The sequence below is a fragment of the Xenopus laevis genome, chromosome 2S, assembly GCF_017654675.1.
Source record: "Xenopus laevis strain J_2021 chromosome 2S, Xenopus_laevis_v10.1, whole genome shotgun sequence".
Taxonomy (NCBI): Eukaryota; Metazoa; Chordata; class Amphibia; order Anura; family Pipidae; genus Xenopus; species Xenopus laevis.
The window spans coordinates 103896857-103924069 of NC_054374.1; the positions used below are offsets into that span (position 1 = coordinate 103896857).

Sequence of the window (27213 nt, forward strand, 5' to 3'; positions counted from 1 at the left end):
TGTTTTTATAGTGCTGGATGGGGAGTATGGGAAGTGGCTGTGGTGCAAGAAGTTTGTGTATGGGGAAAGTTGATGTGCTTAAAACATCAGCACAAATTCAATGAGCAAATGCTAGAACACTTCTTGATGGGTCACATACAGTATAAATGCCTCTCTTTTATAAGTGGATTGGGCACTTCTGGTTACCTGTTTGGTTTAAATAACACCTTTGCAAAATAGCACACAATAAACGTTCTCTGCCTCCGTTTCCGATTAACCTGACATCTGCCTGTCAGTGCACACATACAAGGTTGGCCATTTTCTAACCAAAATCCTTGTGTGTGGGGGCTAGCGCAGCTCATTGCATTTTCTCCACACTGTGCACCATTAGCCTTAAGCCAGAGAGGTATTTCAAAGATAGGCTGGTAGGGCTGTGTAGTGTATGTGTAGTTGCCATGAAATACATAGAGTAGGTATTTTTACTTCTGTATAGATTAAAAATGAAATCATTCTGAATGTTGGCAAATTATGATTTAATAAAATAATCTGTAACACTAAAGGTAAAATTGATTGAAAGGAATCAATATAATGTAATGTTGCTATGCATTGGTAAAACTACTGTGTTTGATTCAGAAAAACAACTATTATACAATCAAGTTGCTGTGTAGCCATGGGGGCAGCCATTCAAAGCTCAAAAAAAAATGGTGGCTACACTCATTCCTCTCTTTAATCTGCCTGAGCTCTAGGTACCTTTAAAAACCCTTTGACTTCAAAACACACTTAATATCTCACCTTGCACATACAAAAGTTCCAGAACAGCAGACTAACCTTTGCATAGGCGGAGGGTGATTTTTTTGTTTGGGGAGGCTATAGGTGGCCATATTTGCACAATCAATTGCCGACAGTCTGAATGGTTAAATGAATAGCAATATCAAAAAATGAGTGTTTTAAGAATTCCATTGTATACTACAGAGCTTATCGGTTATCTGCTGTGTATCCTGTGCATTTTCTCCTTTTTCTAATGCCAAACTGTAAAAATCAACAATAACTGCAACAGGGTCTGGATTTGAAGGGATCACTTTGTGGCTTTGCCCACTGCTATCATTTGGGAATATCACAGGGCTGAGAATGTGGTACCTATCTCATTCCAGCAATCTTAAAAATGTCAGTAATAGCACGAAACATAGTGTTCTATGTGTCTGAAGCTAAAACAGCCCTTTGTGTTTAGTGGTCCAAATAAAGATTTTTTTTTAAAGTTCCCTCCAAAACTTTTTCAGTTTCTTATTCACAGCAGCAAACACTTCTTAAAGCGGACCTGTCACCTACACATAAAATGCCCTTTGCAAACTTAACATGAAGCCAAAATTCTTTCATTAAAACACTCATACCTGTTATAAAGGTGTTTAAATATCTGAGCTGTCAATCAAATATTACTCAATCAAGTGATTCTTTATTTGGTAGCACTACATGTTTCGGATCTATCTGATCCTTCCTCGGGTGCCAGTGTTCACTGGCACCTGAGGAAGGATCAGATAGATCCGAAACATGTAGTGCTACCAAATAAAGAATCACTTGATTGAGTATACTGGTTCTCCAGAGTGGTGATTTGGATTTATGAAGATAAGGAGAAGTGGCGGCTCCTATGCTCTGTTGGAGGAACCAAACACAATAAGGATAAAAAGAGGACCTTTACTTACACCTGATCTAACCAATCAAATATTACCTGTCCTGCCTCTATGCCTGAGGCAGTCAATTACTTTCACTTTCCATTCAGCAATTCCTAGATGTAAATAACTATAGTGTAAGTAAAGTTTATTTTGTTCATCTAACTTGATAGAAAATTATTAAGAATTATTTCTTAGGGTGACAGGTCCCCCTTAATGCCTTGGGTTACAGTGTTCCATAAAAATGCCAGTACTGGTGCGAGTGGCATAAAAACAGATATGGCTTTTGTTTTTTCAATGGGGTTACTATGAAAATACAGCATGGAAATGTAAAATTCCACATTTTACATTTCCAAACTACAGTTTCTAGTTCTTAAAGTTGAATAAGAAATGAAAAATCGGTGAAGTAAAAAGCAAGAATAAGCAGACGAGACACTGATATTTCTTAAATCACCTCATTTATCTACAACAAAAATATTTACAATCTGTACAAGATGGAACTGTCCAGCCCAACAGTTTTACCTGACTCTGTACTTGTAAAACAAACAGAGCTTTGCTGTAAAGTTCCATCCCAAAGCCAAGGAAAGTATGTACAGAAGAGCCAAAGCCGCAAATGGGTACAGAAGGACCACTGTGTTTTTCAGGAACGGCAGAGCTAAGGAGAAAAACAGAAGACAAACCAGGATTTATTTAGTTCAGGATTAAACAGGCAGAATAACATGTTGCTTTTTTAGTGGTTGGCAGACACATATCTAAAGTAAGGTTTAGTGAGACTACACACAGATGAACTAGAATATAGGTCTTTCTTCATATCTACTGCATTACATTTGGACTGGTTTCCCTTGTAGCCCCCCTCCCCACAAGCAGAAATGACGATAACACAAATAAGGACCCATACAGGATACTTTACCCCCCCCCAAATAAATGTATCCAGAAAGCGCTGAATAGAGGAAAGGGCCATCTCCCACAGACTTCATTTTAATCAAATAATTCAAAATGTTCAAATTGATTTCCTTTTTTCTCTGTAATAATACAAAACAACATCATACTTGATCCTAACCAAGCTGCTTGAATCCATATTTATGTAATATTTTAAATGATTTTGGCAAACAAAGTATGGTGAGCAAAATTACGGAAAGCACCCCTTTCCAGAAAACCCCAGGTCCTGTGAATTCTTGATAATAGATACCATACCATGGAATAAGGCTCATAGTTAATATTCAGTCATATTCAGAACAATTGCCCTTTAAGCAACCAGCAAAAGGAAAGTGTTAGAGGTGCAATATTCACTTAAATAGGAATCTATCAAAGTGACCAGCATAAGAGAGAAACAAAACAGCTGTATTCAAATACAAAGACTGCATATTGCACAGAAGTAATAAACGGAAAGCTTAAAAATAGCATGTTCCTCCCTGTATGTTTGGTTATTTAAGCAATATTCACCTTGAGAACATGTATACAAATTCTAATCATAATACAGGATTTTTGGGGGAATATTTGAGCTAGAATCACAAAAGCAACTCAGTGAATAACAGCTTTGGTCATATTATCTGTCCAATAACAAAGATACTAATTAAAGGACCAATAAATTAAAAATGTTTTTTTTAAAAAAAATTCATTAGTATACAATGAAAAAAAAAAAACCACAAAGACAAATGAAATTTTGAAATCACTAAGGGGCACATTTACTTAGGGTCGAATATCGAGGGTTAATTAACCCTCGATATTCAACTGGGAATTAAAATCCTTCAACTTCGAATATCGAAGTCGAAGGATTTTAGAGCAAATAGTTTGATCGAAGGAATAATCGTTCGATCAAACGATTAAATCCTTCGAATCGAACGATTCGAAGGATTTTAATCCAACGATCGAAGGATTATCCTTCGACCAAAAAAAAACTTAGGCAAGCCTATGGGGACCTTCCCCATAGGCTAACATTGGGTTCGGTAGGTTTTAGATGGCGAACTAGGGGGTCGAAGTTTTTTCGTAAAGAGACAGTACTTCGACTATTGAATAGTCGAACGATTTTTAGTTCGAATCCTCCGATTCGAAGTCGAAGAAGCCCATTCGATGGTCGAAGTAGCCCAAAAAACACTTCGAAATTCGAAGTTTTTGACTTCGAATCCTTCACTCGAGCTTGGTGAATTGGCCCCTAAGTCTTTATTAAGAACGAACTTACTGAAACTCTGCTTGCGCTCCTCTTCAGAAAAGGTGATCCGCCAATCCATCATGCAGCGCTCGATTTCTCCTCCCTGCCTTCCTTATAGGAGATAGCCAGTGAGGAGAAATTGAGCTCAGCACATATGATCAGCGCATTGCCTTTTCTGAAGAGGAGCGCTAGCGGAGTTTCGGTAAGTTCTTTCTTAATAAAGACTTAGCGATTTCAAAGTTTCATTTGTCTTTGTGGTTTTTTTTCGTTGTATACTAAAAAATTTTGAAATAAGAAAAACATTTGCTGTTACTGGTCCTTTAACAATGATGTTAGTTCAATTGTTTTATGTGCAAAGAAAAACTGGCAAGCCACAAGGAATGTGGTCTGTGCAAATGGTGTGGATAGTATCTTAGTAACTCCTTCAGTTTAATAAAAACCATTACTTCCCTCTGTTTTATTAGTTACCATTAATAGTTACATTTGGGAAGCTTGGTACCACTACTGTAGATGGAGCACACAGTATTACAGTATAACGAATACCCTTCAATGAATAAGGGAACAAACACCTTAGTTTATTCAGCTCAAAAGAGATCTTGGTGGAACAGTAGAATGATTGCCCTTCAGGGGTTCAGTGGAGCTCAGCAAATAATGAAATAACCCCTTTTCTGAGTGCCTTTGTTTCTTAGATGTGCAGTGAAATCTAGGTGAGCTTCAATCTTTTCATGGACTTTTATGCAAGTATAACATTTCCAACATGCTTACCGCTGTATCCAAGGAATGTTATATAGATGTAGTAGCCAATTGCAATCAGCCATAATGTATTTCCAACAAAGCAACCAATAAACCAACCAGTTAAGATCACATCTAAAGAAGAAAAAAACATTTTTTTAGCTTGGAACAAAAAAAGATTTTCAATGAGAAGCTTCAGTAAGGTAGGTGTGTACTCACGGTTGATAAAAAACAGTTGGATGAAATGTAGGATGACCAGAAGAGGGTAAAAGGCATTCAAGTGTACATCAAATGTATAGCCCCACTCTACATCATAATCTTTCCCCTGGCGATTGACCATATACTTGTTAGACACAAACCTGGCAAAACACAAGATAAAATAAATGTCAAATGAGGTTTTATTGTTATCCTTTATTTATATAATGCTGAAACATACAAAGTGCTTTACATAAATTACACATTATTATCTATTGTCACTTACAATGTAATTGTATCAGGAGCCAATGAACCAACCTGTATGTTTTTGGAGTGGGGGAGAAAAGCCACATAATCACTGGTAGAACATACAAACTCCTTGAGGTTAGTGCCCTGGTTGAAATGAAACCCAAGGACACTAGTGCAGCAAGGTATGGATCTAACCACTGGTTTTGCAATGGCAGGCCTTGTGCTAAAGCACAACATGATTCACATGATTACTTTCCAATATTGTGCTCCTAGCTCAACTAGGAATGGGTATGGAAATATAACTGGATATTTTTGTTCTGACGCTTCCATGCAAACTAAACTAATAGTTAAATCCACTAATAATGGTGACACCATTCTTTGAAAAGAAGTTTAAAGGGCTTCTGTCATGATTTTATTTCTAAATTACACTGTTTACTCTGCAATAATTTGACAGTACACTGTATGAAATGTAATTCCTGAACCAGAAAGTGTATTTTTTAGTTGTAATACTGGTGTGTAGGAGCCATCTCAGGTCATTTTGCCTGGTCATGTGCTTTCAAAAAGAGCCTGCACTTTAGGATGGAACTGCTTTCAGGCAGGCTCTCCTACTCAATGTAACTGAATGTGTCGCAGTGGGACCTGGATTTTACTATTGAGTGTCGTTCTTCGATCTACCAGGCAGCAGCTATCTTGTGTTAGAGAGCTGCTATCTGGTTACCTTCCAATTGTTCTATTGTTAGGCTGCTGGGGGTGGAAGGGACGGGGGTAATATCACTCCAACTTGCAGTACATCAGTAACGATTGACTGAAGTTTATCAGAGTACAAGTCATATGACTGGGGGCAGCTGGGAAACTGACAATATGTCTAGCCCCATGTCAGATTTCCAAATTAAAAATAAAATAATCTGTTTGCTCTTTTGAGAAATGGATTTCAGCGCAGCACTAATAACCGATGCGTTTGGAAAAAACAAACAAAAAAAAAACCCCCATTTTTTACCATGACAGTATCCGCAGGGCTGTAGAGCATTCGATCAAATGGGGCTCATTGCATTAGTAGGGTAGGCATGTTTGGCTGGGTGGGCCTGGTGGGGTCAGTTTGTATCTGAGTTTTAATGTTAATTTAAATAAAATGATATTTTTTTACTGAAAAAAGCCTCGGGACAGTTATCTTTGGATAAAGGAATTTTTTGCATATAATTGCCTGAGAACTGGGGCGAGTCCCTTAGGCTTAACTAAGTTGGAAATCAGATGTGGACTCCCAATTGATGTATAATAACATGTTTGGCTGACACCTACAAAGACTCTAAAACCAGATGGATGGAAAAAGAATGAGCATAACATACCACATAGAGGTTGCAATCAGTAGTCCAACACCAACACAATCTATAAAAACAACCCAAAGGAGCAGTGTGAAGGTCTCAAAAAAGCTCATGTCAAGGACAAATCCAAACCCTACAGTAGAAACTTAGGGAGAAAAAAAGGAAAAAGCATTAGATGATACGTCGCATTCAATTTCTTTGTATATATACAGTGCTAATACTCAAACAATGTATTTATTCACCTCAAACAAAATTACATTACAAATTTACATTAGTAAAAGGGAATTCCCTGCACACTCTGCAATTATCACTCTGGTGAGGAACAAAAGATGACTCTGGCCTTCATCTGCTGTGGGAAGTATTACCAATGACCAGCAGCCATGACAGCAAGGTTGTCTTCCAATATTAAATAAAAAACAATACATTAAACCACAATAAAACCAAAGGATGGTCCAAGTTGTGGCCATGAATTCTTCTTCATATAAAGAAAAATAAAATGAACAGTATTCACTCAGGTTGATGGCCCATAATAAGTTACCATAGAAAAAACAAATGGGAAGCCCAATGCTCACCAAAATTGCTGTAGTGTTGACTACAGTTTTTGGAGGCCAGGAACTAGGCAAAGGTAGGTTTAGGCCCCTTGAAATGTTCTATACTGTGTCAAAACTGTTTGAATAAAGACAAATGCTGCAACATTTTTGGTGAGTGCTGGGCTTCTCTTTTGCGTGTATTGTGTCTTGTAATACAGGTATAGGATGCCTTATCTGGAAGCCCGTTATCCAGAAAGCAGGTTGTCTCCCATAGACTCCATTTTATCTAAATAATCCAAAAATTTTTTCTCTATAATAATAAAACAGTACCTTGTACTTGATGCCAACTTAGATATAGTTAATCCTTCTTGGAAGCAAAACCAGCCTATTGGGTTTATTTAAAGTTTAAAGGATTTTCTAATAGACTAAAGGTATGAATCCAAATTTCAGAAACATCGGTTATCTGGAAAACCCCAGGTCCTGAGCATTCTGGATAACAGATCCCATACCTGTATGGTTATTTTTATGCACAATATCACACGTCCTGAAGTAGCACCACCTTAATATTAAGCACATCAAGTGTGAGGAGTGCTCCCATGAAATTTGATGGCCATAATAACTTACCACATAGCCAGATACCCAAAAGAACCAAAAATGCTGGATCATCTCTTGCCCACTGGTCCTTTGTCTGCTTTCTGTAGTGAAAGTTTCTGTAAACTTTTTGTGGTGAAGTAAAAAGATAAAGCATCTGCCAAAGAGCAAACTCAAAGTCCATCTGCTTGAAGTGAAAGAGCCGCCGGAGGTACTTGTAACGTTTGGCTCCGGCTGTATGTCTGGTTGCATCTCGTGGGCTTAGTATCCCGTTGTCTGGGCTCCTGGGGCTAACCGAAGTGGTCGGTAGCATTTTCTTCTGTATGAAAAAAAATAAATCATGTCAACCACTTACCATTATAACCAACAAGAATTTCTTGTGAGTATGGCAACTGTACCCTGAAAAGTTCCTCTACAAATGTACAGTTTCCATTGATTGTAATAGGAAGTGATCTATGAAATGATTAGGTATTGGCTAGACTTTCTTCAAAGGAACGTTAAAGACAATACAAGAACAGTCATAGATATAGGCACCCAAAATATAGAGTTTGTTTAAAGGAAAAGTACACCTCCTATTACTAAAACCTTTTACCACTGCAAATGCCTGCAAAGCCTGAACCCCTACATAAATATTTTGAAGTGATCAGTTTCTCCCCTATTCCTCATGCTTGAAAGGCTCTGTTCCAGCATCTTGTAGCTGGCTGCCAAGTTGATGGGTCATGTTTGCCGTCAAGTGCTGTTGTTCTTCACATTCACCAAACTGTGCCCCTGTGTTAAATACCTTACAGGACTATAGGTTTTTTTCAGAATTCACCTGACTCCAAAAAATGGGGGAAAAAAGACATTTCCAATTTAAATATACAAAAAAAGTATAACCTACTGAAATATCAACTGCTCCTGAAATAAGACAAATGAAATTTGAGGAAAAACATTCTGGGAAGATTTGTTTTTTTTTTTTTTAAGTCTAGCATTTTAAAAATAAAATGCTCTATCAACATTAAACTTCTGCCAAAGTAGATTACAGGTCCTTCATGACTTTTTAAAGGAACATTAACAGAAAAAAATGAATAATGAAATTATAATGTAGTGTTGCCCTGCACTGATACATCTGATGTGCTTGCTTCAGAAACTCTACAAAAGTTTATATGAACAAGCTGCTGTGTAGCAATGGGACCAAGCTTGAGAAAAGGCCAAACAAGGCCTGAAACGTCGCTGTATCCAGATTGTTGCCATGTGTATCGAATAAAGGCTTTTTATTTTTAAACACAGACCGGTGCTGTGCCTCAAGTATTCCATAGTATGCGACTGGATGGTGGCCATTAATCGCACTTGCACTGGGAAATTCCTCTTGAATTTAAAGGTATAAACGGAGCTGACTCAATCAAGTTTACTAGCAATGGGACCAGCAATTCTAAGCTGAATTTATACACAGCGGCTTGTTTATATAAACGGTAGCTGTGTTTCTATAGCAAACACACCAGTTTTACCAGAGGGGGGAACAGTATATTATAGTTTTATTCCTTTAAAAGACTTATTTTTTGCTGTTACTGTTCCTTTAACCAAAACTTTAATATGTAATAAAAGGCTGAGAGTACGCCTAGGTGCAGCAACCAATCAGACGTTTGCTTTTCCACAGTTGGCCAGCAAATGGTACGGTTGCTATAGGTGACTAGACCTGTTGCAGATGTTCCACCTTTCATTCCGTTTCCCCAATCATCTGTAGGGTCTCTAATACACTCTCTTCACTTTCAGTGCCCAGCTTTATTCTGTCAGAGGAATCACCCAGTGTATGTATAACAAATAAATATGCAGATTTAAAGTTGCCCCTTCGCTTTGCAGGGGAACACTGTATTCTGTCCCAGGATGCCTGTCCCTGGGAATGTACCATGTTTAGAAAAGTGGGCCAATGTTTTCCCACATCTTAGCAGAGAGCAATTGTCCTGGTTAAATATCCATCTCTATCAGTCAGACCTAACTGATATACTATGCACCAGTCTATTGATCACATAATAAAGTACAGAGGAGAGCCACCTACAGGCGAGGTATTCCCCTTGTAATAAACATCTCAGTTTTGGATCACGGAATTCATACACTAAATAATTGCTCAAATGATTGAACCCGATTAAAGTCAACAAAGCACTAGTTACCGTTACTACGAGAAGAGGAAAGCGATGCTCGCCGTGCCCAACTCAGGCGCCTACAGCACTGACTGCCGCAACTTCCTGCAACACAACCCAGTACACGTAGCGCCCAGTGACGTCACGCTGGGAGCCCTAGCACAAAAGCGCTCGCTTGGCACGCTGGGAAATTATCTGTTTCCGAAAAGCGGAAATGACCACAAACTATTCTGACGGAAATGGTCGCGGAGTATAGTGCGTAAACAAGATGTCGCTGTCCACAAGAAGGTGTCAGTGAAGTTCACGTTCTTATCACTGGAAGTTGGTGTACGTGATTAAACATGCCTAAATATTATGAGGAGAAAGAGGAGGAGAAGCACCCGTGTGGCGGAGTGAAGGAGGATTTGAAGAGCTGTCTGTTACAGAGTGACTGTGTGCTGCAGGTACAATTCAAGGCTGTCACATATAAAGGACACATCGGTGATGTCTTTGGTTGCCTTGACAGTGACTGACACTGATACCACAAGTGGTGATTGTTGCCCAGCATTCTGATTTTAAAGCTTTTCTTAATTGACGTCTCTGCAGAAAAAAATATCTATAAATCAGCCATGTAAATAATAATAACCAGCGCGAGGGATAAAACAATGGCGTCTTATACTGACAGGGGTTTTGGATTTTGCATGAATAAACCTAATCATGTAAAACGCAAACCTATCAAATGTGGAAACAGCAGCAAATAGTTCAGTTATCCATTTAGTTTGTCCCAGCGTGATTCATAATAGTTACAAGCTACAAGTAATTTACAAAACTATTTTTCTGTCATTGGTATTTATATAAAACCATCAGCAATTTCTATGGGTTCTTTTTATTTTAAATCATTAAAAAGTACTTTGTACACACCATTCAGTCTACCACATTGCTACCTCAAAACATCAATCTAAACCCAGCACAATGTTTGTTTGGTTCTCAGGCTCCTCATGTTTGGGCAACGATTGTAGAATCTACGTTCTGTGGAAAAAAAATACCGAAGTGCCGCAGAATGTAGATTCTATGATCTGCTGCACTTCTGGGTTTGGGAGCGGAGGAGCAGTTGTTAGAGCTCCTCCATCCCCCTTAGAGCGGCCCCAAGGCAGCAGCAGGCACATGATTTTTTTATTTGCATTGAGAATAGTGTATTCGCTAACCATACTGTGCAATACCCTTGGTGATTATATTGCAATTTCTGTGATTTTGGTGCATTTTTAGCCATTTTAAAGCATTTTCAGATTTGCATAGGTTGCTGTTCGCTTATATCTGTCCGTAAAACCTATTTGGCCATGCTAAAATATTCAAACTGATTCTGACTGCTGATTACACTTGGCGAAAAAAAAAAGCATTGATTTTTGTGGTTTTGTTGGATTTTAGTGATTTCGTTGCAATCCGCTCTGTTGTTTGTTTCTTCATTTTGCCCATGGAAATTTTGTCTGCTATATATCCATATTGGGGTCTCTAAATGCCAGATACTTTGGTAAACCTATGCACAATGGGTATCAAACTGTTCAGTGGACCCCTGACAATCATTCAGGGTGCTTTTTCTTGGTACCTAATATAGTGTGGGGTATGCAGAGCAGCAAAGTAAAAGCCTTTGAAGTGATTTTTCAGAATGTTAATACATTTTTATAAAAAAGGCTACTTTCAAGCTTTGGTAGTTGGGAGTAGAGAGACAAAGTTACCCATTTTGGAATCGGCAGAATGCTTACTTTTCAAAAATATATGGTTTTCTGGGGTAAACCTACTGTTTCGGATTTTTTGGCCTTAGAAACTAAAATATGCCGTCTTCTGCCTTAGTGCTTTCAAAACTCGGTAATATACTGCCAGGAGTTTTTGCTGTACAGAAGTCCTAAATCTCCCTAAAACTATAAATATCTGGTATTGGCACGTTCAAGAGACATGAGGCTTTCCAAATCAATTGGATTTTTATGCCTAAAATAAATATTTTTCTGGTATAAATTCTTATATTATGAAAAATAGGAATTTTTCTTTCTTTTTCTTGGTATTTAGCACTATAAATCTTTTTGCAGAGCTGGAAAAACAGAAAAACCTGGGCAGATTTAGAAAGCTCAGGTTTTCTCCCGTTTTCTTAGGTAAACTAAAGGTTTCCCCTCAATGAGAGAGCACAAAATGTTTCAAAAAATGTCTGGCATTTCGTTTAACCGAAATGTCTTATTCTGTTGGCGCTTAAAGGGTTAAACACAAAAACCAATACCCCCATTGGAGACTACCTACAATAATGCCTTGTTACTCAAGTAATCAATTACTTGGACAAACCTACTACCTAAAAGCAAAACGAGTTCAGGAGCAAAGAAAAAACTTTTAGAAAATATAGTAAATACCTTTTTCTACATGCAGCCAAAACTAACTATAACCTTAGTATGTAATTGTATCTTTGATCTTGAGTATACAATGTCGTATGAAATCAGTTTTTCAATAGCCATAATGAGATTAATTCGCTACCAGTTCCTTAAGGTGTTCTAGAAATATGTATTGTAGCTAATAATCAATATGCCACATATTTATCATAAGCACTCTTACAGATACACTTTCTTTGTGTGCTTGCCACACATTTAGGATGCAAGTTATATTGCACCAGCAAATTGTTTTCATTATATTCTACCTGATTGTACCCACCACCATTCAAATTTGTGTTCTAAAACAGTCTCATTCCATTGCGTTTTTTCTTTTTAAATACAACATACTGCAATTAGAGTGCAGTGTCTTTTTTATACATATATATGTATATATATATATATATATATATATATACAATATTTTTGCAGTACACGTATGGGACCTGTTATCCAGAATGCTTGGTACCTCGGATTTTCTGGATAAGGGATCCTTACATAATTTGGATCTTCGTACCCTAAGGGGCCGATTCACTAAACTCGAGTGAAGGATTAGAATGAAAAAAATTCGAATTTCGAAGTATTTTTTTGGTACTTCGACCATCGAATTGGTTAAATTCGTTCGAATACGAACGAAATCGAACGAATCGAACGAAAAATCGTTCGACTATTCGACCATTCGATAGTCGAAGTAATTTCCCTTTAAAAAAAACTTCGACCCCCTACTTCGGCAGGTAAAACCTACCGAAGTCAATGTTAGCCTATGGGGAAGGTCCCCATAGGTTTGCTAACCTTTTTTTGATCGAAGAATTTTCCTTCGATCGTTGGATTAAAATCCTTCGAATCTTTCGATTCGAAGGATTTAATCGTTCGATCGAACGAAAAATCGTTCGATCGAACGAACGTTTAGCGCTAAATCCTTCGACTTCGATATTCGAAGTCGAAGGATTTCAATTCGAGGGTCGAATTTCTAAGTATTTTTTACTTCGAAATTCGACCCTTAGTGAATCTGCCCCTAAGTATACTAAAAAATCTTTTAAACATGAATTAAACCCAATAGGATTGTTTTGCATCCAATTGAGATTAATTATATCTTAGTTTGGATCAATTACAAGCTACTGTTTTATTATTACAGAGAAAAGGGGAATCCTCTTTAAAAATTTGAAATATTTAATTATAATGGAGTCTATGGGAGACAGCCTTTCCGTAATTCAGAGCTTTCTGGAAAACAGGTTTCTGGATAATGGCTCTGATACCTGTACTGTATACTTTGTGGTTTAAAGGAGAAGGAAAGGTTAAAACTAAGTATGCCTTATTCAAAAGGTCCACCTAAATATACCAGTAAACCCTCAGAGTAATGTTGCTCTGAGTCCTCTGTCAAAAGAAACACATAGGTTTCACTTTCTTTCCTTCTATTGTGTGTACATGGACTTCTATCAGACTTCGTGCCTTCAGCTTAAACCTCCTTGCCCCGGGGCGTGAGCTTGTTCAGTTATCTCATTTCAGCACTTAGGGCACAGGTCAGATACATTATCGTATATTTTCGCCAAGTGATATGGAGTCAGGTAGGCTCTGTTTGAAAACTTTACCTGGATGTATCTATCTCTCATTGAGATGGAAATATTAGGAACCATTTTGAGAGCATCAGACTTTTTCCAGGGGCGAAGGGCCTGCAGTTGACAATATAATGTAGAACCAGGAGAGTAGTTTAGTCAAGTCTTGTCTGTAGAGGTAAGTTTCTAGTGTAGTTTCATCTGAGCATTTGTTTTTAGATGGGGTCAGTGACCCCCATTTGAAAGCTGGAAAGAATCAGAAGAATTTTTTTTTTAAAAAAACGATAAAAAAATTAATTATAAATAATGTAGACCAAATGAAAAGTTGCTTAGAATTGGCTGTTCTATAATATACTAAAATTAACTGAAAGGTGATCCACCCCTTTAAGGAAAATAATACAAAACACAAACTAACCAGTTACAAACAATAAAACATGCAAAACAAACCAAGCCCTGAGGCCCTGCCACTAACCGCTTACACATTACCATACTTGCATATTGTAAATAAGCTTTCACAGTGATTTTTTTTCCTGTTTTTAATTTTACTTAGGAAGGAAAGAGCCCAAAGGAATGTTTAAAGGAAGGATACTGCAAAGCTCTCCAAGTAACCTTTTTTGAGTGCAAAAGATCAATCGTAAGTCTTGCTACAACGGAGACAAATTTGTTTTTCTGTGATTCTTAATTTAGCAGAATTCCTTTTAAAAAGCATATTATTGTTTACTTGTTAAGTCATTACTATAGGTTAACTGTTATCACCTAAAACAATAAAAAAAATCTTGCTATTCGATAAGCCATCTTCTGCTGTCACATTTACAATCACTGGCTAGCCCTATTGTACATCAGTTGTTATGAATGCTGGGGTATTCTCTAGGAGAGGCAAAACCATCACAATGCTTTTCAATATTTGCATCTACTGTCATACAGCAATTACCCTAGCATAGGTTTTTAAGAAAATAGACATTGTTTACCTTGGTTTCTGATGCCTAGAATTGAGTAAGTTTGTTTTCTAATTAAATGTTTTAGTTTAGATTATAATGTTGACCAGCTGAAATAATATTTTGGCAAATAACTAAATAAATAACCTAACTGAACATTTCAAAGCCAGGACCCATCTTTCTAATAGGTTGTCTCTGCTTAACATGAGGCTCAAGAGGTTTTATAAGGGCATATGTTCATTTATCTTAATTTCCTTTTATGCCAAATATTCAGCATTGGCCCCAATGTTACACTGTACCTGTACTTAAGTAAAATGCATATATAGGATTCATCACTGTAGGATATGTTCGCAGAAAAGATCAGGATCTAATGTAAGCTTCCTTAGACATGAGATGTGTTACTATTATCTGTTATCGTTGGTTTTACCTCTTTTAAGGGCTTGTGTACAAACATAAGTGCTAAATTGCACTAGTGTGGATGCTGATAGCAAACAGTCAGCAATAAGTTGATCAGTCTACCATGAGCAACAGCACTGGTGCAATTTAGCACCTATCTTCGTTATTCAGCCCTTTTGTAAACTACTATGTTTGTAGTGACACTTAATATTTTGTTTGTTCTTTTAGCTGGACAACAGAGCAAGATTCAGAGGAAGAAAGGGATACTGATGGCTGGAAACTTCCTGTTTCATAAAAAGATGCCTTTAACATACAGAAATTTTCCTCATTGTTGGCACTTGATGAACAAAAACAACATCCTCTCAGTCGCAGATTTAAGAACATATCTGACCTGTGAACTATTACAGGTATAAAGCCAAACACAGATCATCAAGTCTAAAAATTGTAGCCGTTGCTAATAACAAGGGGGTGGAGACCACTGTTTGTGAAATTACACATTTTATATATTATATATAACTGCATTAAATACTTATTTGATTTGTAATATAGATTCTTGCATTTTTTTACTACAAAACAAAACTTTTAAAAACTGTAGCCTTTGATGATTCCTTTGTCTGGATTCTGGATGGTGGTATTTTTGACCATTTGTCCATACAAAATCTCTCCAGTTTAGTTAAATTTGATGGCTGCCGAGCATGGACAGCCTGCTTCAAATCATCCCATAGATTTTCAATGATATTCAAGTCTGAGGTCTCTGACCGACATTCCAGAATATTGCACTTCTCCCTGTGCAAAAATGTCTGTAGATTTCCAAGCAGACCAGGACTGAGAATAAAAATAGGCCCTGGCATTTCAGATACCCAGAGGCCCCAACAGGCCACACAGAGGCCCAAACAGCCCCCCACCAGCCCACTAAATAGTGACTTTCTATGGCATCTTACAGCAGCACCTCTGGCATTTGCCAGAACCCACAGATTGCCAGTCTAGGCCTGTTTCCAAGTGTGTTTAGGGTCATTGTCTGGTTGGAATACCCAACCCCTGTATAACTTCAACTTTGGGACTGATGTTTGAACATTATCCTGAAGAATTTGTTGATATTGGGTTGAATTCATCCGACCCTTGACTTTAACAAGGGCCCAGTCCCTGAACTAGCCACACAGCCCCAAAGCATGATGGAAAATTTGACAGTAGGTAGCAGGTGTTTTTCTTGGAATACGGTGTTCTTTTTCCGCCATGCAAAGCACTTTTTGTTATGACCAAATAACTACATTTTTGTCTCATCAATCCAAAGTACTTTGTTCCAAAATTACTGTGGCTTGTCTAAATGAGCTTTTTAGATCACTTCTTTCTCATCACCCTGCCATACAGATGTTCTTTGTGCAAATTGTGCTGAATTGTAGAACGATGTAAACCAACTGCAACAAAATGTTCTTGCAGGTCTTTGGAGGTGATCTTTGGTTTGTCTATAACCATTCTCACAATCCTCTGCATATGCCACGCCTGTATTTTTCTTGGCCTGCCAGACCTGGGTTTAACATTCCTTACAGTTGAAACTGACAGTTTAAAACTCTGAGATAGCTTTTTGTAGCCTTCCCCTAAACCATGATACCCCATTGGGGGGAGGAGCAACCAAAGAGAGTAGTCTTATCCAGATTTCCTAATTTGGAAGCCCTTCTGAAAATTGTCTGCCCGGGTCAAAACATGACAACCCTTCAAATCTTTTGAGAGTTGCTTTGAAGATCCCATGCTGTCACACACTGAGAAGAATCAAACAGAAGCACAACATGCAATTGGCCACCTAAATACCTTTTCTCATGATTGGACACACCTGCTTATGAAGTTCAAGGTTTAACAAGCTAATCCAACCAATTTGGTGTTGCCAGTAATCCATATAGAGCAGTTACATGTATTCAAATTAATAAAATTACAAAAGGCACCCAAATTTTTGCAAGGCCAGTTTTCCACATTTGATTTAATTTCATATAACTGAATACTGCTGTCACGAACGCCACCCTAAATCCAGAACCCAAGCTAAGCTCCCTGGTCTCGGCTCTTGCTTCTGCCTTTAACAGCCGCCTTTCACCTCGGGAGGAGCCCTCGGCTGGATGGTGCCAGGTCTTGCTAAGAGAGGAGCAAAGATACATGTTCTGGACGAGCAAAGGGGCACGATCGTCTCCCCAAGGATACCGGATGGAAGAACACAACTTGAATGGCAGGCCAGACAACACAGTGTGGAACAGGCCGGGCCAGCACAAGCAGAGTTAGAACGGTTAGACAGGCCGGATCAGGACTGCAGAGCGTAGAATAGTCAGACAGACAAGGATCAGCTTGGAGAGGTCAGAATAGTCAGGCAAAACAAGAGTCAATTACAGAAGATCAGGCAGGTTTCACTTAGGAATAGCAACAGGAACAAACTAATTGAACCTAACAACGGGCAATGTGTTTAATTTCAAAGCCCCTTTAAATAGTTTAAATCTCGCCCTTGCGCGATGACGTGATCACTCCGGCGCATAAACCAGGAAGCGTGCAGCCGTGCCATAGGAGGACCAACGCTGAAGAGAGCAGGACGCCTGCACCTGGCGTCCCCACCAGAGGCCACAAGACCACCAGGGATAACCACTGGACCACCAGGGTAAACGTTCGTTACATTTACTTCACTAAAAATCTTTGTTCATAAAACACCCCAGTACTCAGATGTTCCTGGGAAACTAAAGACACTGGGGCTCATTTATTAACGCAGCGCAGCGCTAAAAAGAGCGCAGTGGCCTGACATTTGCCCAGCGCATGCGAGTATTTAATAATGTAGCGCACGATACCTTAACAGTGCGATTTGTGCGCTAATGTAGACACAGACAGGTGCGACGTGTGAAACTGCGTATCAGCTGTCGCAGTGCTTATAATAAATTGTGCGCACAGGAAGATACCGCAAAGGTAAGGATTAGTTGTGCTCATGTATGAATGCGCTGCTTTAATTAGTTGCGTCACATATTGCGCATATTGCGTTCACTTAAGACGCATCTGCATTTGTTTCTGTGCTAATATTTGTTTGGTTGCAAAGGTGTTTAGCCTACCTGATACCCTTAAAGGAACCTTGGTCAATATAAACATGTTGGGTGGAAGGCGTGGTTAATATGCACTTTACAGGGGTTGTTCATCTTTGAGTAAACTTTGAGTTAACAAACATCCCCACCAACAGCAGCACCATTGTATTTGCCAGAACACAGTTTAGCAGTGTGGCTCTGCACACATATATAAAATTCTCTTTTAAGCAACATGAAACGCAAAAATGTGAATATACTAGCACAGCTGGGCAGGAATGCGCATTTTGAAGAGCGTTACTATTACGCCACGAAGAGGCAGTCGTAAAAATTGTGGTGCTGTTGCCCGGGTGCAGTTTTGCACATATACAGACGCAAATCTGCGACGGGCGCAGTGCAAGCGCATTGTAGCCACGCCCACAGCCACGCCCCTAACAACCACGGCATCGTTTGCGACATAAATGCCCAATCTTTTGCGCAATGCGCATAAACAAAACCATCGCAAAAGCTCTGTGTTATGCGCAATATCACGCAAATATATTAGCGATCACGCTCGTGATGGCGCAGACAATCTTTTGCGTCCACTTATGCGCTGCGCTGCTTTAATAAATGAGCCCCACTGTTATCTTTTTTGTTGAAAGTGGAGTAAATTATTATGCAGACTTAGAGGGGTTCCTAAACTTTTTCATATGACTGTATATTTTCATACATGCAAATGCATTGGGAACACTGCACATTCTAATCAAAATCAAAACATGAAGAAAAATGTATTAAATTTTAGTTATTCCTTACAAAATGTAAAGAAAGGGGAATATTAGGCTGTTCCAAATAATAGCATTGTCTGCATTCTTCTATACATTCACTGTATTAACTGAAACATTTTCAAGATTTTGCTGTCCTTTGAATCAAAGAACTAATATTTAGTTTTAAATTCACTGTTACTGAAAACTGCTGCAACATCTGTGTTGTATGGAGTCCACCAACCTCTGGCACCTGTTACATTCCACAATTCTTATGCATTTCTTGCTTTTGCCTCAGAAACAGCATTTTTGATGTCACAAGTTTTCTATTGGAGTAAGGTCTGGGGATTGGGCTGGCCACTCCATTGGTCTGGAACCTAGATGTTTCTCATTACTGGTGTGTTTGGGGTCTCTGTCTTGTTGAAACACACATTTCAAGGACATTTTCTCTTTGGCATAAGACAACATGACCTCTTCAAGTATTTTGATGTATTGAAACTGATTCTCGATCCCTGGTATGTGATAAATAGGATCAACACCATAGTATGAGAAACATCCCCATATCATGTGTCACCATGTTTCACTGTCTTCACAGTGTACTGTGGCTTGAATTAAGTGTTTGGGGTTGTCTGTGGCCCCTAGACCCAAAAAGAACAATCTTGCTTTCATCAGTCCACACAATGTTGCACCATTTCTCTTTAGGCCAGTCATTGTGTTCTTTGGCAAATTGTAACCTCTTCAGCACGTCTATTATCAACAATGGGACTTTGCGGGGGCTGCATGCCGATAGCTTGGCTTCACATAGGCGTCTTCTACTTGTAACAGTACTCAGAGGTAATATTAGGGGGCCGATTCACTAACTTCGAGTGAAGGATTCGAAGTTAAAAAACTTCGAATTTCAAAGTTTTTTTTGGGCTACTTCGACCATCGAATGGGCTACTTCGACCTTCGACTACGACTTCGAATCGAAGGATTCGAAGTAAAAATCGTTAGACTATTCGACCATTTGATAGTCGAAGTACTGTCTCTTTAAAAAAAAAAACTTCGACCCCCTAGTTCGCCATCTAAAAGCTACTGAAGTCAATGTTAGCCTATGGGGAAGGTCCCCATAGGCTTGGCTAACTTTTTTTGATCGAAGGATATCCTTCGATCGTTCGATCGAACTATCTGCGCTAAATCCTTCGACTTCGATATTCGGAGTCGAAGGATTTTAATTCCTAGTCGAATATCGAGGGTTAATTAACCCTCGATATTCGACCCTTAGTGAATCGGCCCCTTGATCTATGATCTTCCTGAAGCTAATCATTGGCATTTTAGCTATTCTATCCATTCGAATGGTAGTTTTCTGTTTTCTTCCACGTCTTTCAGGGTTTGGTTGCCATTTTAAGCATTTGTCTTTATTTTACTTCCTTGGACATTTTTAATAATAATTGGGCACTTCAAGCATTTGCACCAACATCTCCAATACAGGCGTCTATTCAACCTATATGTACCCTCCCTATTTAAACTGACCTAAGCATAAGAATACTAACGAAGTTTCTCTAGCCAGAATTGAACGCTAGCAAAAGATCTCTAAGAAAAGCTTGCGCTGACTAATTAACACGATACTTTGCCAGCATTCGGCTGCTGAGACCTGGCAAAAATTTAAGTTTTACCCCCTCCAACATCAGTTCCACTTACTCCAACCTACATGCAGAACTTAGCTTTGAGTGTGCAAGTGCCTGCTTACTGATCGGCAAGTATGTTGGAATCAGAAGGTACACTACAAAAGGTCGCCAACTCTGCTGCTCAGCTCTGTAGTTCTGGGGGGCACAGAGACAATTAAGCAAATACAATTGGGAGGGATATTGGGGGGCCTGTGCACAGAATGGAGCTTGGAGAAAATAGTGTATGACAGAAGAGCTGAGACTGAAGCTTTACTTTATTTTGAATTTTTTTGGGGAAAATGTTGGTAAAAATTTTTTTTTTTCATTTTTTTTTTTGTTGTTGAAAAGACAAATTTACAGAGGTGTAAACTTTCTTTCAACAAACAATGAAAATTGCAGAGTGAGAGGGAATTTTAGCAGATATATTCACACCAGCTTTAATATCACTTTTACTCCAAAAAAAAGTTTATTTTCCCCATAATGTCAGTGTTAACCCACCTGTGGTCCTTAAAATACAACTCCTAGCACCCACTAACAATAAAAAGCCATTCTCCCCCAAAAATTGTTTTGCAAACTGATGTACTAAAGTATTCAGAGATGTCTTTTGGGTCTGTGATGCCCTAGGCACCAGACCTCTTTGCACATGCAGTAACATCAGCAGAAGCGTGATGTGCTTGTGTGTGTGATGTCAATTCTGCTTATGACCTGCAAAGTTTTAATTACCATATTGGCATCCAATGGGAACCCCCTAAAGCTGCCTCCTAGCTATAGGCCCTCGAGTGGCTTTATGGTATATATGCCCTCTGTCGGACTGGCCCCCCGGGGTACCAGGAAAACTCCAGTGGGCCCTCCTGCTTCTAGACATTTGGCCTATTTCATGACCATTCCTTATTTCCTTAACAGAGAGGCTAAATAGATGGAATAATAGATTATATTATGTAAAGAAAAGGGACTAAGAGGTTGAGTGAGGAGAGAAAGAAAATAGTACTGAGAGTGGCCCCTGGTTGCAAATGTAGTTTACCGAAGAAAAATTTGTTTTTTTCACCGAATTTACTCCCACTCCCCTGCCAGGGACTCAACAGATAACCTTACATAACAGGACCATTTTCAAAATTATTTCTCCACCTCTCTTTACTCACTTTTGTATTCTTATAATCTCTTTATTGCTTACCATCATCTGATCATCTCTCTATTTATTCATTGTTTTTATATAGACATTGGGAATGAGACCATGCTATAAGCATAAAAGGCCAAAAGAAGAGACCATAACTTGGAAAATCATAGAATGAATCAGGTTGTGATGTAAAGCAGATCGCAGGTCTGGGCTCTTATTACATGGGAGCAGGAACTGGGCTTCTATATGTTAAAGGGATACTGTCATGGGAAAAAACATTTTTTTCAAAATGAATCAGTTAATGGTGCTGCTACAGCAGAATTTTGCGCTGAAATCCATTTCTCAAAAGAGCAAACAGATTTTTTTATATTCAATTATGGAATCTGACATTTGGCTAGACATTTTGTCGATTTCCCAGCTGCCCCTGGTCATGTGATATGTGCTCTGATAAACTTCAGTCACTCTTTACTGCTGTACTGCAAGTTGGAGTGATATCACCCCCTCCCTTTCCCCCCCAGCAGCCAAACAAAAGAACAATGGGAAGGTAACCAGATAACAGCTCCCTAACACAAGATAACAGCTGCCTGGTAGATCTAAGAACAACACTCAATAGTAAAACCCATGTCCCACTGAGACACATTCAGTTACATTGAGAAGGAAAAACAGCAGCCTGCCAGAAAGCATTTCTCTCCTAAAGTGCAGGCACAAGTCACATGACCAGGGGCAGCTGGGAAATTGACAAAATATCTAGCCCCATGTCAGATTTCAAAATTGAATATAAAAAAATCTGTTTTCTCTTTTGAGAAAAGGATTTCAGTACAGACTTCTGATGGAGCAGCACTATTAACTGATGCGTTTTGAAAAAAACATGTTTTTCCATGACAGTTTCCCTTTAAGAAGGGCATGGCTTTGTTGTGTTTCCTGGATTAGCCAGGCTCCCCTTCAGCTGCCGAAGTAGTAGCCGCTGCCAAAAGTTCCACTGAAACCAATAGTCATTTTTTTCACTTGTACAGGGGCCCCGGTCACTGTTTTGTTTTTTTTTTACTTGGGAGGGGGGCTGTCCTTAAGGTTTTTTTGTACAGGTCCCTTGACACCAATGATTTTTTTTAACTTGTGGGGGAGCTCAGAAAGTTTTGTTGTACAGGGCTGTGAATTCTGATAGCGGGCTTGCTGGGCGCTCAAATCCATGTAACTCCAACACTTTTGGGAAAAGTGACGAGGGGTCTAAAGGCATTAACCATAATTTTTACCGGCCAGGCCCTAAAAGCGTGGCCGCGGGCCAGCCCTACTTGCCCAGGAGAGTCCGTCTTTCATATGGGCGGCTTCGTTTCCAAATATCACCGTATTGTCCGCTCCCTTAGGGCTCTTACACATGAGCGTTTTTACCTGCGCTCCCCTGCGTTCCGTTTTTCGGCGTTCAGCCGCAGGGGAGCGTAGGAATAGACGCATTTAATTATTTCAAATGGGGCTGTACTCACACAGGCGCATGTAGGCGCCGAACGCAGGTTGAGACGCAACATGCTGCATTTTCCCTGCGTTCGGCGCCTACATGCGCCTGTGTGAGTACAGCCCCATTTGAAATAATTAAATGCATCTATTCCTGCGCTCCCCTGCGGCTGAACGCCGAAAAACGGAACGCAGGTAAAAACGCTCATGTGTAAGAGCCCTTATGCTGAAGGCTTGGGGCAGAGCACCTGAGCCTCCTTTTCTAAGTGGTGAGTCTCTCTAAAAATATATTTTGTTTTTTATTAGAAGTCCAGCACAAATAAACTAATGTTTTCACTTTTGAAATGATTTATTAATGTTGTTAAAGGTAATATACATATCCAAAAAGATATTGATATATATATAAAAATCTTTAAGGTTCATTTTTTCCAGTATATATTACATGAACAGTTGTAAAAGAAAGGCTATTTGGTGAAATCTAACATCTATTAGGATGAGTGGATGATATTTACCTTTTTTTTTAAACAACAATAACAACAAAACAAATAAAATAGTTTACTTAAAATTAAACATGCCCATTATTTGCCCTGGAAGTAAATATGTAGAACATCCATAATCACCCATATGTTGGTGGACTCTGGTTGGCAGCTATTGTCTTCATCAGGTTGAAGTCGTTGTGGTTAGGATTGAGTTTGTACCTCGTAGGCATTCTAAATCATACCATGGAGGATAAAGAAAGGTGGAAACTGTGAGTATTCTAATATTGGAAGTGAGGCTTAGAATGTATGTGGTCCAGGTGTTAGTTTGAGTAACTATTCTTAAGTGCCTCCAATAAAGCGTTCAGGAAGCATATAAAAAAAAATACAAAAGTTTATTAGGACATGGCCTGACGTGTTACTCATAGGCTAAATGACATACCCCTGTACAATGCTTATATGGGGCTGTGACCAATCAGCAGCACCACGTGCATCAACCAATCACAGTCAATAAAGGCAAGGCCTATTAAAGGGCTAATTTACATACAGGCTTCAGCTCATAGATTGCAGTATACTCACACAAAAGAAAAAAGAAAAACTACAAGGAAAAGACAACACTCCAAAAAACTCAAAAAAATATATGTGATAAGGTAAACAAGAACCAAAAAATACAAAGTAAAAACATGAAGGCAATAATGAAAAAGTGATCACATACCTCCCAACTGTCCCGTTTTGAGCGGGACAGTCCCTCTTTTGACAGCTCAACCCACTGTCACGGATTTGTACTGATAAGTCCTGGGTTTCTCTTTGATCTGCTGCACTGAACTGCCAGAAACAGATACAAAGTTTCTAAATGAATTGTGTCTTGGCAGACAGCCCAGAATAGATACTTGACACACTTTTGTGACAGTTTGATAAGAATTTAAGACTAGCAGCTTAAAAGGACAATTCACCTTAATTTGCAAAACTGTTATAACATATAAGAACCACAGAAATGTGTTCAAACTTTCATAACCTGCCAAATTATGTAAAATGAACACGGTAATTAGGGGGTGTGCCTCTTTCTGTTTCCTAAATGTTGGGAGGTATGACGACACAAGTATGTAGAGATCTGAACCTGCATAAAAAGGTGTTACAAACATTTCATGTATAATATTCATTCCTAAGCTTATCCCATACATGTGGGGGCAGATTTACATATGGTTTAATATCGAGGGTTAATTAACCCTCGATATTCGACTGCCGAATGTAAATCCTTCGACTTCTAATATCGAAGTCGAAGGATTTACCGCAGATAGTTCGATCCAATGAAAAATCTTTTGATCGAACGATTAAATCCTTCGAATCATTTGATTCAAAGGATTTTAATCCATCGATCGAACAAAAAACATAGGAAAGCCTATGGGGACCTTCCCCATAGGCTAACAGTGCACCTCGGTAGGTTTTAGGTGGCGAAGTAGGGGGTCGAAGTTTTTTTTAGAGACAGTACTTTGACTATCGAACGGTCGAATATTCTAACGATTTTTAGTTCGATTAGAAGTCAAAGTCGTAGTCGAAGGTCGAAGCAGCCAAAAAAAAACATTCGAAATTCGAAGTATTTTTTATTCTATTCCTTCACTCGAACTACGTGAATGTGCCCCTAATAGTATGTTCAGTTACACATAGCTTCTGTTTTCAAAATGTTGGGAGATAACTATACTGACTAGCTTATCATGCGTTTATTTAGAACAGTGATCCCCAACCAGTAGCTCGCGAGCAACATGTTGCTCTCCAGCCCCTTGGATGTTGCTCTCAGTGGCCTCACAGCAGGTGCTTATTTTTGAATTCCAGGCTTGGAGGCAAGTTTTGGTTGTATAAAAACCAGGTGCACTGCCAAACAGAGCCTCAATGTAGGTTGACAATCCACAAAGGGGCTACCAAATGGTCATTAACAGCACTTATTTGGCACCCAGGAACATTTTTACATGCTAGTGTTGCTCCCCAACTCCTTTTACTTCTGAATGTTGCTCACGGCTTGTAAAGGTTGGGGATCCCTGATTAAGAATCTATATTCAGCCTTGTCCTCTGCTGAACCAAACTATTGCATCACGCCCAGACATCAGTAAACAAACACCAACCTGGAGCTCAAGCTCTAGCACCTGCCGTAATACGCGGCAGCCCATTAAAATTCACGTGACTCGCGGCACCTCGGTGCTGTCATCTGGTAGTCAGGGCGCCGGTGGGCGGGACAAGTAACGTCAGGCCTCTTGCTGGAATCAGTGTCGGGAGCTACAGCGCTGCTCTATAGAGATACGCATAATCAGTCTGCAAGGAGTGGCTGCTGCTGCTGCTGCAAGGCGACCGGATCCCGTCAGCAGCCGCTACAAGCACTGTCTTCCTGCATCTTCTCACAGCTGCTGAGGGCCGCACACTGAGTGCTGGATTGAAATGACGCTGTAAGGTATGAATCTGTTGGGGCTGGTGTATGCATATTTAGTCATGGGCCGTGCGATGAAATGCAGCTTCCATTAGGTTGTATGTAGAGGGATATACGGCCACTTGATGTCCCTGAGAGATGCTGCTGCTATGGTCGTTTCACTGAATAAACATCTATATGATTCTTTGTGCTCCTTATAAATTGGTGACTATGTAATGTAAATGTCTGTCTATCTTTGTGGAACGCTAGCTTTTGTAACCTATGGGGAAAGAGGAACAATGTGGTTCGTAAGCTTTTGTAACCTTGCCATTGGCAGCATCCCATGGATGGAGGAGTCGGGAGTTGTAGTTGTGTAACAGCTGCCCCAGCTTGCTTATACTTCCATGATAGATCTATGCGCAGTATGTGTGTATCCCCTTATACGTTCCTGTCCTGTTTCTCCCATAACATCCTTGAGCTGAGAACGTTTCAGTAGCCTGAATTCTGTGCTGCTGATGAGACCAAGCTGTCATTTCTAGTGGGATCTTGACCATAACAAGCCAGAATAAGTGGCATCACAGTGTTTCCATGGGAGTAATCCAACCCCATGGTCAGGGCCGGATTTACATAGAGGGCACCCCTAGGCCCACTGCCGTTCGTCGCCCCTGCCCCCTCCCCTTTATTCGTGCAAATTTTCATCATCAATGGGGAAATTTAAAAAATAATTGTATCTCCAGCGCATCCCCAGTGTTTTTGAACCAATGTAGGTGTGGTTGGGCAGCATGCCGCCCCCCTAAAATCCTGCCACCCTAGGCCCGGGCCTAGGTGGCCTTTCCACAAATCCGGGCCTGCCCATGGTCCCTGCCCATATTCTGCTGTTAACATTCAGTGACAATAGCCTGCACCCCTTTCATTGCTCTCATTTCATCAGTGTCGGACTGGGACACCAGGGGCCCACACAAAAACCCTTAAGGTGGCTATAGATGCAAAGATCCGCTCGTTTGGCCACATCGCCAAACGAGCGGATCTTTCCCCGATATGCCATTAACAAACATGGCTATATCGGGGGTAATCCGATTACGATGTGCCGTGGGCTCAGGCGGGATCGGTTGGGTCAAAATCAAACCTGATCGATCTCCGCCGGACGAAAGATGTCGGCACACGCCACACACGATCCGAAAATCGTACGAATCCTTGATTCGTACGATAGGATCTGTGTGTCCATGGCCACCTTTAGACCAGCGGCCCATTCTAAGTATTGTTTTCTTCCTCTCCTTCCTCAATCTCTCTAACTGAAAAACCACAATAAAAAATGAAAACCAATTGCAAACTGTCAGAATATCACTCTCTTTTTGGGGGGGGGGGGTAAGTGGATTTCCAAGCTTAATTTGGAACCCCTGAGAAGATAGGTTAAGGGTGAAGGAAATCATTCTAATTGCTTGTCTGAGATCCTGGACTGGTGCACATGTCTGCTGAAAACGGCACCAGATCAGGGTACTACTGTAGGAGCACTATATCACAATATATGTCCTCGTTTTGTATTCTCTCTGCTGCCTGAGTTGGGT

General features: G+C 39.7%; 3 protein-coding genes across 13 annotated transcripts in view; 2 read left to right on the forward strand and 1 right to left on the reverse strand.

The window, feature by feature from the left end:
• Positions 1–2084: 2084 nt before the first annotated feature.
• unc50.S (unc-50 homolog S homeolog) lies at positions 2085–13708 on the reverse strand. 3 transcript variants are annotated; one of them, XM_018248423.2, is made up of 6 exons: positions 13499–13708; positions 7442–7727; positions 6312–6432; positions 4744–4883; positions 4558–4659; positions 2085–2298 (listed from the first exon to the last, which is right to left on the reverse strand). In XM_018248423.2, the coding sequence occupies exons 1-6, from the start codon at positions 13541–13543 to the stop codon at positions 2162–2164; spliced, it is 831 nt and encodes a 276-aa protein (XP_018103912.1). In that variant the 5' UTR covers positions 13544–13708; the 3' UTR covers positions 2085–2161.
• Positions 9717–15337, forward strand: LOC108709722 (cytochrome c oxidase assembly factor 5-like). Its single transcript, XM_018249802.2, has 3 exons — positions 9717–9968; positions 14013–14096; positions 15022–15337. The coding sequence occupies exons 1-3, from the start codon at positions 9867–9869 to the stop codon at positions 15061–15063; spliced, it is 228 nt and encodes a 75-aa protein (XP_018105291.1). The 5' UTR covers positions 9717–9866; the 3' UTR covers positions 15064–15337.
• Positions 15338–25484: 10147 nt separating this feature from the next.
• The window catches only part of inpp4a.S (inositol polyphosphate-4-phosphatase type I A S homeolog), a 79627-nt gene continuing 77898 nt past the window's right edge, over positions 25485–27213 (forward strand). For all 9 annotated transcript variants that reach the window (XM_018249803.2, XM_041584223.1, XM_018249804.2 and 6 more), the window contains exon 1: positions 25485–25693. The gene's annotated coding sequence lies outside the window, so the exon portion shown is untranslated. The remainder of the gene's footprint in view (positions 25694–27213) is intronic.

Bases quoted from the DNA above. Each gene is read 5' to 3' on its own strand.
- LOC108709722 (XM_018249802.2), top strand. From the start codon at position 9,867: ATGCCTAAATATTATGAGGAGAAAGAGGAGGAGAAGCACCCGTGTGGC. The intron at 9,969-14,012 runs GTACAATTCAAG...AATTTTACTTAG, and splicing joins AGAGTGACTGTGTGCTGCAG to GAAGGAAAGAGCCCAAAGGA. The intron at 14,097-15,021 runs GTAAGTCTTGCT...TTGTTCTTTTAG, and splicing joins TTGAGTGCAAAAGATCAATC to CTGGACAACAGAGCAAGATT.
- unc50.S (XM_018248423.2), bottom strand. From the start codon at position 13,543: ATGGTTCCTAATATTTCCATCTCAATGAGAGATAGATACATCCAG. The intron at 6,433-7,441 runs GTAAGTTATTAT...TTTCTCCCTAAG, and splicing joins TTTGGGTATCTGGCTATGTG to TTTCTACTGTAGGGTTTGGA. The intron at 2,299-4,557 runs GTAAGCATGTTG...TTTTCTCCTTAG, and splicing joins AACATTCCTTGGATACAGCG to CTCTGCCGTTCCTGAAAAAC.